Source organism: Podarcis raffonei, chromosome 2, assembly GCF_027172205.1.
Source record: "Podarcis raffonei isolate rPodRaf1 chromosome 2, rPodRaf1.pri, whole genome shotgun sequence".
In the NCBI taxonomy this organism is placed as follows: Eukaryota; Metazoa; Chordata; class Lepidosauria; order Squamata; family Lacertidae; genus Podarcis; species Podarcis raffonei.
The window spans coordinates 7,819,354-7,832,634 of record NC_070603.1 but is presented as its reverse complement, the minus strand read 5'-3'; the positions used below and the strand labels follow the sequence as shown (position 1 = coordinate 7,832,634).

At 46.1% G+C, this 13,281-nt stretch overlaps 1 protein-coding gene across 1 annotated transcript in view; it reads right to left on the bottom strand.

The window, feature by feature from the left end:
• Positions 1 to 10,537, bottom strand: part of BIN2 (bridging integrator 2) — a 44,416-nt gene extending 33,879 nt beyond the window's left edge. Inside the window, exons 1-2 of the mRNA XM_053372421.1 lie at positions 10,368 to 10,537; positions 520 to 600 (exon numbers count right to left, since the gene is read on the bottom strand). Coding sequence (XP_053228396.1) covers positions 520 to 600; positions 10,368 to 10,445 — 159 coding nt within the window. The 5' untranslated portion in view covers positions 10,446 to 10,537. The remainder of the gene's footprint in view (positions 1 to 519; positions 601 to 10,367) is intronic.
• Positions 10,538 to 13,281: the final 2,744 nt, after the last annotated feature.

Genomic DNA, 13,281 nt, shown 5'->3' with positions numbered 1-13,281 from the left:
AAACAAAAAAGAGCCACAAAAACAAAAATGCAAAATAAATAGCAAAAACAGACAGACCTCAGCGTAACATTCAAATCGGAAGCATAACACTCAAAACGGAGCACGTTCGGCTTCTGAAAAAGTTCACAAACTGGAACACTTCCGGGTTTGCAGTGTTTGGGTTCCAAGTTGTTTGAGAACCAAGGCGTTTGAGAACTAAGGTACCACTGTAATCCATTCTTTTTCCTTATTCTCTGTTTCCACCCAAAACCCGCGGGAATGCGGAGAAGTGGCCTAAGCAGAGTATGCTTTATTAGAGCAAATTTAGGGCCAAACAAGTCTGTAGACTGAGGCTTGCCAGAATCTTTCATGGTTTGCCTAACCAGAGGGCCTATAAAACATGGGTCAGATCAACTCCAGATTCAGCTACACTAGAGATGCTAGGAGAATATGGAACAATCCTAAAAATATTACATTCCCCACTACCCCCAAAGTTTCCAGAAAGCAGGGAACAGCTCATTCTCTCATGTGCAATACAACCTGTTGCTGTTGGAAATTGTATGCGCCCTGTTCAAACTGCTCATCTTTTGTTTCCACCGTTTTCCCCAGTTTCTGCAAAACCTACAGCGACAGGGAAATAAAGAAAGATTGTATAACATTACATAGCAAAGCATGTAACTTTACTTGAGCAGTTAAGGCGCAAGACTGATTTTTAAATAAATGCTCCATGGACGTTCTGTTTCCCACAGTGGTGATCTTCAGTCAGTCATCTCTCCCAATGGTTATGGAATCAAATGGAAGCAAAATAAACAGCAATATTTTAAAATATGCTTAATAAAATAAATAGCCTGTGGGTTATATCAAGGAGTGTTGCTCAGTAAGGCTTCTGTCTGGGTAAAATGAAAAGAAACTACAGTGGTACCTCGGGTTAAGTACTTAATTCGTTCCGGAGGTCCGTTCTTAACCTGAAACTGTTCTTAACCTGAAGCACCACTTTAGCTAATGGGGTCTCCTGCTGCTGCTGCGCCGCCGCTGCATGATTTCTGTTCTCATCCTGAAGCAAAGTTCTTAACCTGAGGTAATATTTCTGGGTTTGCGGAGTCTGTAACTTGAAGCGTATGTAACCCGAGGTACCACTTTATTTTCAGCAAGGGTTAGTGCTAATATTTGCTTGTTCCAAATGGTAGGCCATCAACTGCTGGGACCATCCATGTTGGTGACATGTTGGTGACTTTCCACACAGACGATCCCAGATTCAAACACTAGCAGTTTCAGGTAGAGGAAGAGCCCCGCCCCCGTCTTGAAACCTTGCAGAGCTGTTGCTTGTTGGTTGTCAGTACTACTGAATTAGAAGGATCAGTAACCTGAGGCTGCTTTATGCATGTTCTTCCTGCTTCAGGTGGAGCTCACCTGTATCCACAGAGGATGTCCCCAACACCTGGAGGGTCAGTCCCTCCCACTGCTGAAATTAAATCTGAAAAAACACTACCGTAACCAATAGAATAGCAGGTCATGTGTGTGGTGCCCATGTAAAGGTAAAGGGACCCCTGACCATTAGGTCCAGTTGTGGCCAATTCTGGGGTTGCAGCGCTCATCTCGCTTTATTGGCCGAGGGAACCGGTGCACATCTTCCGGGTAATGTGGCCAGCATGATTAAGCTGCTTCTGGCGAACCAGAGCAGCGCACGAAAATGCCGTTTACCTTACCGCTGGAGCGGTACCTATTTATCTACTTGCACTTTGACGTGCTTTTGAACTGCTAGGTTGACAGGAGCAGGGACCGAGCAACGGGAGCTCACCCCGTCGCGGGGATTCAAACCGCCGACCTTCTGATTGGCAAGTCCTAGGCTCCGTGGTTTAACCCACAGCGCCACCCGCGTCCCCACCGCATCATGGGGATGGGGTGCCCATAACTATTTTGCAAATGTGCCCATCGGCAACCCGTTTTCCTGCATACCCCTTTCTTGAGGGACCTTATCAAGCACCTTTTTAAAGCACTGCAGGACAAATGTTCTTTGGCGAAGCTGCTGCCTGGAAACAGGCCTTCACCTTGTCAGCAACTTTTATTACCCTCAATCATACACTAGTGGCCAAAATTGTGGAAACCTTTTGGAAAAAGTGTATTTCTGAGGTTTGATAGCTCAGAACACCACCTTTATTTGGAGTAATACGAAAAAATATATCTATCTATGAAATATAATTTAATGAAGAATGTAATGCAACAAAGTTTGTTCAATTATCTGTATTCTATCAAAAGTTATAGCCAAATAACCAGAAAAAGGAAGCGCAACTTGCTTAGGTTGATATGCCGAGCTTGCCTTCATTTGAATGTAACCAATGAGCATGAGTGTCTAGAGAGCCAATCAGGTGTTATGAGCCATCAAACCTCAGAAATACACTTTTTCCAAAAGGTTTCCACAATTTTGGCCACTAGTGTAGTATCCTTCTGGGCGTCCTTGCTATGATGGGGGTTGTTTTGCAATGGCTCAAGTTTTCAAGTTGCAGTGAGGCCTCGGAAGATGGCGCTTGTGCTCATCCCTTTGGTCTATGGCAGGGGTCCTCAAACTTTTTCAGCAGGGGGCCGGTCCACTGTCCCTCAGACCTTGTGGGGGGATGGACTATATTTTGAAGAAAAAAATGAACGAGGGACGATGAGCGGCGTGCGAAAGGGCTCCAGAGAGGGGCTGGCACCAACAAAGCCCAGCCCCCTTCCTCCTCTAGGCAGGGCGGGAAGAAGCCAGGAGGAGGGAGGGAGGAGGCGCCGCCGCCACCGTGTGAGGGGGAGAGAGAGAATGTGCACGCTGGCGATCCACGCGCTGGAGATCCACGCGGCGATTCCCGGACCGTCCATGGGCCAGACTGAGATGGCAATTGGGCCGGATCCGGTCTGTGAGCCTTAATTTGCCGACCCATGGTCTATGGCATGGGTAGGCAACCTAAGGCCCGGGGGCCAGATCCAGCCCAATCGCCTTCTAAATCCGGCCCACAGACGGTCCAGGAATCAGCATGTTTTTACATGAGTAGAATGTGTCCTTTTATTTAAAATGCGTCTCTGGGTTATTTGTGGGGCCTGCCTGGTGTTTTTACATGAGTGGAACATGTCCTTTTATTTAAATTGCACCTCTGGGTTATTTGTGGGGCATAGGAATTCATTTATATATTTTTTTCAAAATATAGTCCGGCCCTCCACAAGGTCTGAGGGACAGTAGACCGGCCCCCTGCTGAAAAAATTTGCTGACCCCTGGTCTATGGGGTCCTGCAGGGTTCAATTGTGTCTCCTGTGCCTACAGGAAACCTCTGAGAGAGATCGCCTGGGAGAGTGTGTGGCTTTTCAGAAGGCTGTCAGTGGTTATTAGCCAGAATCATGCTACTGTTACAGTCAGAGGCAGTGTGCTTCTGAAGACCAGTTGCTGTAAACCAGAGGTATGGGCAGTGCTCGGGTTGTGCTTGTGGGTTTCTCAAAGGCATCTGGTCAGTCACAGTGAGAACAGGATGCCAAACTGGCTTGGTACATCAGGCTTCTCTTCTGCTCTTGGGTCTGCAGTTGGTGTAATACAATAGATTGTAGAGCTGTGCATTTCCAGAGACAAGCTGGGTTTGGAGACCAGGGAACAAGGAGACTGTCCCCATTCCTGCACCTAACTGGGGACTTGTGAAGTGTACGCGTGTGAGGAAAGGAAGCTAATTTTCACACACCCAGTTCCGCTCCCCTGACAGTACTGAGATGATGTTCCTACGAATCTCCCAACTTAAAATAATTGTGCAAGCCATAACAACCCCACAACGAACTTGTTGGCTTAGCTAGCACTTCCTTTTTGCAGGAGTGAATGTTGCTGGGGGTGGGGTGGGCCTGACACTGTCATCAGTTAAAGTTACTATATCAAAGAAGGAACGTGCTGTCTTCCACCATGTCAACAACAGCCTCTCCAGGCACCCAGAGCTAGAGTGTGACACTCCCTGCCTTCAGAAACATCCCCCTTTTTGCGGTTTCCTTCCCCTCCCTGCTTCCATCTGGTATTTTCACTTATGATTACACAGAAACCAAACAAAAACACACACATGTACACATCTTCCTATGAGGATTTCCTTCAGCATTTATCAGGACCAACAGACTGGTTACTGGGAGGGTTAAAGGAAACCAACCGGTTTAGCCCCACCCACATAAAGTGTATTTATTATTATTGTTATTATTAGCCTTTTTTTTGGCATGGCAACTCAAAACGACTTACTAAAAACGGGGGGGGGGCATTAAAACTCCCCACCCACTCTAAAAGGCCATAATTAGAAGCCAAATGCCTGGTTAAAAAGGAATGTTTTTGCCTGGCTCCTGAAGATATGTTACAATGGCACTAGGCAAGCTTCCCTGGGGAAAACATTCCATTAATGAGGAGCCACCACTGAAATGGCCCGTTCTCATGTTGCCACATTCTGGACCTCTGGTGGAGAGGGTACGTGAGGAAGGGTCTCAGATAATGACCACAGGGTCTAGGTCAGTTCACTATGGTTCTCTTTGGACTTGGCGATATAGCAGGTTAGCCACAAAAGAACACATGAACTGCCTTTCTGGAGCTGAAAAAGGTCCCATTAGGTATGTTGGGAAAGATGGAGGGCCCAATGAGAAGGGGACGACAAGGGCGAGATGGTTGGACAGGGTTCTCGAAGCTACCAGCATGAGTTTGACCAAACTGCGGGAGGCAGTGGAAGACAGGAGTGCCTGGTGTGCTCTGGTCCAGGGGGTCACGAAGAGTCGGGCACGACTAAACGACTAAACAACAACACAACAGGTATAGAATTCTGTTTCCAGCAGTGGCTGAACATGTGTTTCTGCATGCTCACAAGGCATGAGATTTCCTGTTGTGTTTGTGGCCACAGCAGGCCCCAACAGAAGCCCTGTGGCAGAGGTGCAGGCCTTGGTGGCACGGCAGCGTGGGAACATACAAACACCTTGCTGTACCGTTATGACATCATGACGTGAAGTGACGTCATGATGGTGTGGCATGGAGGGCGCATGCAGGGCACCCACAGTCTGCCGGCCAAGTTGGCTCCGCCATACTTTGGCCTGCCTCTTTCCCACCAGCCGTCCCAAGCGGAGTTCCAGGTATGTCTCATAGTATCAGAAGTAAGGCATGCTCAGAAGTACCAGGGATAGAATTCAGAGAAGCTGCTGCATATGCTTTAGCGGAAATTGCAATGACAGCGTGGGTCTCTGCAATGACAGCAACCCGACAAACCTAATCTGCAAATGCTCTGTAGGGCAGGCAATACTTTTTAGCACGCTAACAGAACTGTCACCTGGTTTTGTGGATGAGAACAAAACAAGTAGCTTATCTGCTGTTTCCCACAACTCTGTAGGTGTAGAACAATGCTAGAATCACACTGGCTGAGAAAGCAACAAATCCCTCAGGCAGCCAATGAAATGTCTGCCAACGGTTATGAGATCCACGGTTATTTGTTTCCCAGTCCAAGTAGCAAACTTTGTTGCACTTGCAGGCTATGCCATTTGGGTGCATGACTCTTTGTGGCTTCCTGCAAAGGATTCTACAGTAGCTTTGTTGAGGCTTTAACTAATAATACTACTACTACTACTAATAATAATTTTAATTTATACCCCGCCCTCCCCAGCCGAGGCTGGGCTCCGGGCGGCTAACAAGCAATAATAAAAACAAGTTGAATGAATACAACTTAAAAACAAGATTAAAATACAACATTAAAATATAGAAACATTAAAATATTAAAATGCAGCCTCATCACAGGAGGAGAAAGGAAAAAGAAAAAAGAAAGAGGGGGAGGGAATCAACTCTGTCTTACAGGCCCTGCGGAAAGAAATCAGATCATGCAGGGCCCTGGTCTCATGAGGCAGAGTGTTCCACCAGGCCGGGGCCAGTGTTGAAAAGGCCCTGGCTCTGGTTGAAGCTAATCTAACTTCCTTAGGGCCTGGGACCTCTAGGGTGTTGCTATTTATGGACCTTGAGGCTCTCCGTGGGGCATACCGGGAGAGGTGGTCCCGTAGGTACAAGGGAGAGAAACTTTAGGAGAAACTTCCTAATGATATGAGCCATTTGACAGTGGAACAGATTGCCACTGGAAGTGGCGGGTCCTCCCCTCTTTGCTGGAGATGATTTTGCTAAGGTTGGGTGGCCATCTGTCAGGGATGTGGCATAGTAGTTGCATAATGCATTGCATATTCTGTACTGAGCAGGGGCCTGGGCTGAATGACCTCTAAGATCTCTTCTGACTGTAATTTTGTTCTTAGCTCCCCTCGTGACCCCGGGGAGAGGGAAAGACCAGTTCCCCCATAATTTAGCCATAACTTGTCTTCTCGCAGGATGGCAGGGCATTATGATCAAATGCCAAATGGCCAAATCATCTTGTTCGTTTTTGAAAGGAACCTTCCTTTTAAAAATAGTGCAACGATGTGAACGACGGGGAGGCAAGGCTAGATTTAAGGGCAAACCCAGCTAACCACTCTACAACTCAGAAGGCAGATTTTGGGAGGCCATCACCCCGGTTGTATTCCTGGTTGAACCCTAGCACAGCATTTCCTCTTGGATCCATTAAGTGGCAGTAAGTAAACAGACAAGAGGACAGGGCTCTAGGGAACTCCACTGGTCTGGCACATGACTAATACATGGAGAAAAACACGAATGTTCAATGCTGCACTTCTAAAAATAATATTTAAAAGGCAGTCAGTCAGTGTGAAGCCTCCCAGAGTGAGGGCAAGGTGCAGCTAAGCCAGCTACGATGTGCATGCCTGTCACTTAAATTTCCAAGTCTGGAACACAGCCTGAGAATTAATTGTGAATACCCAACTGTGTCCCCAGCTCCATACTTCTGTTAGAAGCTGGTGAATGCCCAATTTCAACTAAAGCGTGGTGGGCTGCCCTGAAACATTGGCTCAGGATTTCAGTGCTTGATCTAGGGAAGGGTTTGTACCAACACCTGACCAATGAGGAGTTCGTCAGCAAATGGCAGAAAACCATGGCTAGAAAAGCCACCTCTATTGTTCTGTCACCCCCCCCAACTTTATTACCTGGGTTATGAAGGCGCCCTAAAGACGTTAAAGCAACGATTATGGGATAATGCACACAGAGACTTGCGATCTCGATCACACGCAGTCTGTAGTCTGCTGGCAGTAGGAGTTCAATATGGGCATGTCTTTAAGTTAACATCTTACATTAAAAACCTGACAGTACCAAACTATCGAAGGCTTTTCACCAAAGCCAGACTAAACGTCTTTCCTTCTGCAGTGTTGGATGGCAGGTGGAGAGGAGTTCCCTACCAGGACAGACTTTGCTCGTGTGCTCAAGACATCGATTCCATAAAACATATTTTGCTGCACTGTGCAAAATATGAGCAAGCCAGGGCTGAACTGATATTATCCTTGCTGGTACCTTTCCCGGGAAAATCAGAGGCTCACTATGTCAGGTTCCTATTGGAAGACTGGACAAACGCTAGAAGATTAGCAGTGGCAAAGTTTTTATCGGTGGTTGAAAGAACCAATGATCCCTATCTTTTGAACAAAATGCTTGTTTAACCTGGAGGTAGGCTGTCTGAATTGTGCATTGCTTTATAACAATTTGTTGGGTCTCTGGATCGTAATAAAGATTGATTTATTTGATAATTGTGAACCCTGTTCCATATTACACCAGTTCACCCTTAGTGCATCCTGCAAGGGAGACCTGCAACAAAATGCTGCAGTGCAGAGAGTGCTCCTGACCTGAATTTCGCCAGCCACGTCCCTTTCCCAGATAACTCCCTTCCAAACCCAGCCAGTTTCTGATTGCTCCTTCTCTACAGTCAACTAGCATTCTGTGCTTACTGAACATACTCAGTTTTCATTGGGCTGTTTTGAGGGTTCGCCCCTCCCCTAGAGGGTTTTTCCAGAACATTTGTACTTCTGCAAACCTGAGACTGCTGCCGCCTCTCTCCTGTGCAGAGATGGTGCCGCCTTGCCTATATTATGATCCGGGGTGGGAAAATCTGTGTATTTTGGTTCCTCTCCGTTTTTCTTGTTCCAGTCTTACATTGAATTCTCTGCATTTCTGCATTAGTTTGTGCAGTTAGTGAAATCCCCCCATATGTGCATTTTAGCATGATAGACACATTTTTTGAAAGCAACGTCCCCTAATATAATGCATTCTATAGGCACACATTTTGGTAATATGCATTATTTGGTTGGAGAACTGCATCACAAAAGCTGGAGAACTGCAAACTTTGAAGAGCAGCTGTGTTTCAGTCTGCAAATTGTTCTGGAAAGTGAGAATTAGGTACACTCACATTAAAATTCAACCACACCGATTTTTCTACCCCATCCCTAATAAGGATCCACACTTGGGGGATGGGTTTTTAGGTTCAGCTTGGTATTAGAGATTGAGGATCTAAATTTAATCTTTCGTGTAATCTCATGTCTCTTGCATTCAGGTTAAACCTTAGTAATGACATGACCAGGTCATTTAAACCAAATAATGGCTGTTCTGACTACTCAGCCACCGTCTCCTAGACACCACCGGCAGAAGGCAAGTTAGGTGAGGAAGCAGACAAAGGAGAGAGCTATGTAGAAAATGTCCTACGTAAGAAATGTCCTTCTGAGTAGAACACTTTACTGTGCTTGATGAAATTTGGCATGGCTGGCAGGTGTCAGATAAAATCGAACCAGGGGTGTATAGGAGGGGATCCCCAACACTATGTGTTACATGTTTTGAGGCCTTTGAAAAGGAAGAGAGCCACGCTTAACACAAAGGTTCTTTCTTTGAAAATATGACTTTCTGTAAGCGACTCAACACCCCTCCCCTAAGATTTCTCCCTGTCCAATGTTTGTGCCAATGAGCAAACACTTGACCTGCCTCATACCTAAAGTTCTTGGGCACACAACTAGGGTTGCCATGTTTCAGAAAGTAAAATCCCCCAAAATAGTTGAGCTGCTTATTTATTTAGGAAATGCAAAATGCAGCTGTTTCCCCTGCTTTCTCCATCGTGTTGCCATGCATCTGGGACATTCAGCAAAATTTCCCCACGACACCATTTTTACATCCGAAAACCAGGACATGTTAGGAATTATCCTGACTTATGGCAAGCCAACACACGACAGAATTCTGTCCCTTCTCACAGAATTGAGGCAACAGCTGCTCAGCTATAACTATACGAAAGAGTCTAATGTTTGTAACGGCGACTATATAACATAGGAATGGTGGTTCAAGCAAAATGACAAACCATTACATTGGGCTCACCATTTCATACAGTTATTTGTACAATGAATGACTGGAGGAAAAACCCATCTTTATCAGATATTTATATCCAGTGCTTTTTTTCTGGGGGTATGCAGGGGGTACGCATACCCCTAAACATTTTGTGAATCAAAGTTTGGCCTCATTGAGGGGCAGTATTTCAATATGAGTAGGGAAATGAGAGTATCCCAAAACACTATTTTTTTTTTTAAATAAAAAAGCACTGTTTATATCCTTTCGACAGAGGGGACAAAAGACTGGTTAAAGCAGGGGTTGGCAACCTAAGACAACAGTGGCCCATGGGGTTGTTTAACCGGCCCCCGAGCCACCCCTGAACCGAGCCGCCTGCTCGGCGAGTCCCTGCGTGCTGCGCTAAACTGGCGCAGCGCAGCATGGGGACTCGCTTCCACGGCGCTGGAAATTGTGTCTGCACAGACGCAGGAAATCGCAGACGCGTGTGATCCGGCCCACAGAGGGAACTCCACTGGAGTGAACAGGCTCAGGTGAGGTAAACCTTGCTGACCCCTGAGTTAAAGTACAGTGGTACCTCAGGTTAAGTACTTAATTCGTTCCGGAGGTCCGTACTTAACCTGAAACTGTTCTTAACCTGAAGCACCACTTTAGCTAATGGGGCCTCCCGCTGCCGCCGCGTGATTTCTGTTCTCATCCAGAAGCAAAGTTCTTAAGGTGAAGCACTATTTCTGGGTTAGCGGAGTCTGTAACCTGAAGTGTTTGTAACCTGAAGCGTATGTAACCTGAGGTAATACTGTATATGTGTGTGTGAAGACACCTAATTTACATTAAAACAGTTTTGCGTACCTTATTGCAACACAGACTAACATATAAGGCAGGGGAGGAGAACATTGTAGGGAGCCCAACAATGTCTGAAACAAACTCACAGCCAGTTTGGCCAGTGATCTGGAATGATGGGAGCTGGAGTCTGGCAACATCTGAATGGCCACACAGGTACCCCACCCTGATGTATGACATTCAAAACTGGACTGAAACAATCTGGACAAGAGGCAAGGAACCCCCCTCCCCTTCCTCCCAATTTTGTCTAATCTCTGCTTTCTGAGATACATTTTTGGAGAAGTGAAAGAGCAGGCCATCTATGCGCCCCTCCCAAAGCATTACTAAAGTAAAAGAAACCTCTCTGTCACGGTACCTTCTCTTGGGCTCGGCTGAATTGCTTTTGGACCCGCTTCGCAAACAACCCAGCGCCTCCAGTCTTGCCCTCTGCCATGGCTGCGTCTAGTTGTGCAGATTCTTTTTTCAGCACCCAGTTGTGGTTTAATTCTTTCTTCTTCTTTTTTTTAACTTCCGTGGAAGGAAGTTTAAGAAAGGGGTGTCAGCTGTCACCAGGCTTGGCATCCGTTTAACCATCAGTTTTGGGGCGTGTGTGTCTCCCCAGCTGAATGCTGGGTAAGCGAGGCTTTCTTCACAGCAGCACAGAACAGCAGCAACTTGTTAAAATCGGCATTTCATCTGTTTCAAAGTTATTTTGCAATTCTGAGACTGTGAGGTACACTCACATCCTCTTCTTCTGCAAAGCGAGTGTTCTAATGGCTGTTTGACTCTCAGATATGTGAAGTATTTTGAAATGGATGAAGTGCTGATTGAAACACGTTTTATTATTGTGCGATATGTTGCAATCTGCCTTGTGGCCTTGCAGTGAAGACCTAGGTACAAATGCTGGAAAATAAGGTGGAAGAAAAATGACTTGCTAGATTAGGCCAAAAAGGGCAAATTCTAGATAAGGCTTTGTGTCCAGAAATGTCTCTCAGTGCTTGTTTGCTTTATTTATTTATTTCCAAAAATGTTTCAAGTGGTATGGGATAGATCTCTCTCACACAATAATTTTTTAATATCATAGTAGAAAGAATGTATACACGACTATCTAAAAATAATAATGTTCTAAACAACATCAAATTATATCAAGGGTGCCTCTAGATTGTCAGCATTCTGTGGAAGCACATCCTGGGAAATTTAAGTTTGCACAATTAAAGTGGATTAGTGGGCTCAGAACACTGGAAAGTGTGGAATGAACAAACGATTAATGGGAAGATGTATAAAACACCAAGCAAGCAGATCTGGGGGAATATAGGATGAAGGCTCCTGAAATATACTCAGAGTCGAGAGTGGATTTCATGCTCATTATTCAGCTCATAGTGGTGAGGAGGAATGAAAGTCCCCTCAAAGTATCTGCTTTATATACATTATTTACACAATGGGCTGCACGTGATTGGCTAATTCCGGAATTCTCCTGTAGGCCAATCAGGTTGTGGATTCACTTCCATCTGGAGCTGGATTGGGTGGCTCCTGCAGACCAATCATACTGCTGCATTGTTCTAGGACCAATCAGACTGCTACATTTTGGATCCTATTCAACTCAGTACATAACAGCTCCTTTTCATGTAGCAGGTCAGAACAAAAGTTTAGTAAAGAGCATCTATAACCTAATGCCTGTATAAGATTTGTGCATGCAAATCCGGATGAATGCTCAATAAATAGATTATCAGAAGGAACCTAAATTCCATGTAGTGTACAGTAGAAAATGGGCAACTCACCCTTCAGGGGAAAAGCTCTCTTAAAAATGAAAGTTTTTAGTAGCAACTGTGCTGATGTCGACAGAAATCAGATATTGCTTGTGTGCTTGTTTACGTTCAACCTGGATGTTTGGAGTCAAATATTAGGAGCAGCAGAAACAGGAATTATTTCACCTTTCTGGTGGTAGAATTTTGGAGGTTCTTGGCACAAAGCAGCAGAGTTAATAGCCAATAGAATCTCAATTGCTCAATTTTGGGAGGACACTGGCCATGTAGTTATTTTAATAAACTCATTTCTAAAATGTAGGGAGAAGAGAATCGGAATGTTGAGGGTTTGGGGAATTGTCCACCAAAAGTAATGGAAATAGTGGTTTGACTTAGATGGTTGATTTGCTGAATATTTGAACAATAGAGGCAGGGTAAATTAGTGGTTAGGGACACGGGTGGCGCTGTGGGTAAAAGCCTCAGCGCCTAGGACTTGCCGATCGAAAAGTCGGCGGTTCGAATCCCCGCGGCAGGGTGCGCTCCCGTCGTTCGGTCCCAGCGCCTGCCAACCTAGCAGTTCGAAAGCACCCCCGGGTGCAAGTAGATAAATAGGGACCGCTTACAAGCGGGAAGGTAAACGGCGTTTCCGTGTGCGGCTCTGGCTCGCCAGAGCAGCGATGTCACACTGGCCACGTGACCCGGAAGTGTCTTCGGACAGCACTGGCCCCTGGCCTCTTGAGTGAGATGGGCGCATAACCCTAGAGTCTGGCAAGACTGGCCCGTACGGGCAGGGGTACCTTTACCTTTAAATTAGTGGTTATAATGCGTTGGATTAAGAATGGCATAGCTGTCAACCGTCCCTTATTTGGCGGGAAAGTCCCTAATCCTAGCGCCGTGTCCTGCTGCTGTCCCTAATAATAATAATAATAATAATAATAATAATAATAATAATTTATTATTTGTACCCCGCCCATCTGGCTGGGTTTCCCCAGCCACTCTGGGCGGCTTCCATAGAAACCAAAAATACAGTAAAATATCACAGATTAAAAACTTCCCTGAACAGGGCTGCCTTAAGATGTCTTCTGAATGTCAGGTAGTTATTTATCGCTTTGACATCTGATGGGAGGGCGTTCCACAGGGCGGGCACCACTACCGAGAAGGCCCTCTGCCTGGTTCCCTGTAGCTTTGCTTCTCGCAATGAGGGAACCGCCAGAAGGCCCTCGGCGCTGGACCTCAGCGTCCGGGCAGAACGATGGGGGTGGAGACACTCCTTCAGGTATACTGGGCCAAGGCCGTTTAGGGCTTTAAAGGTCAACACCAACACTTTGAATTCTGCTCGGAAACGTAATGGGAGCCAATGTAGGTCTTTCAAGACCGGTGTTATGTGGTCTCGGCGGCCGCCCCCAGTCACCAGTCTAGCTGCCGCATTCTGGATTAGTTGTAGTTTCCGAGTCACCTTCAAAGGTAGCCCCACGTAGAGCGCATTGCAGTAGTCCAAGCGGGAGATAACTAGAGCATGCACCACTCTGGCGAGACAGTCTGCGGGCA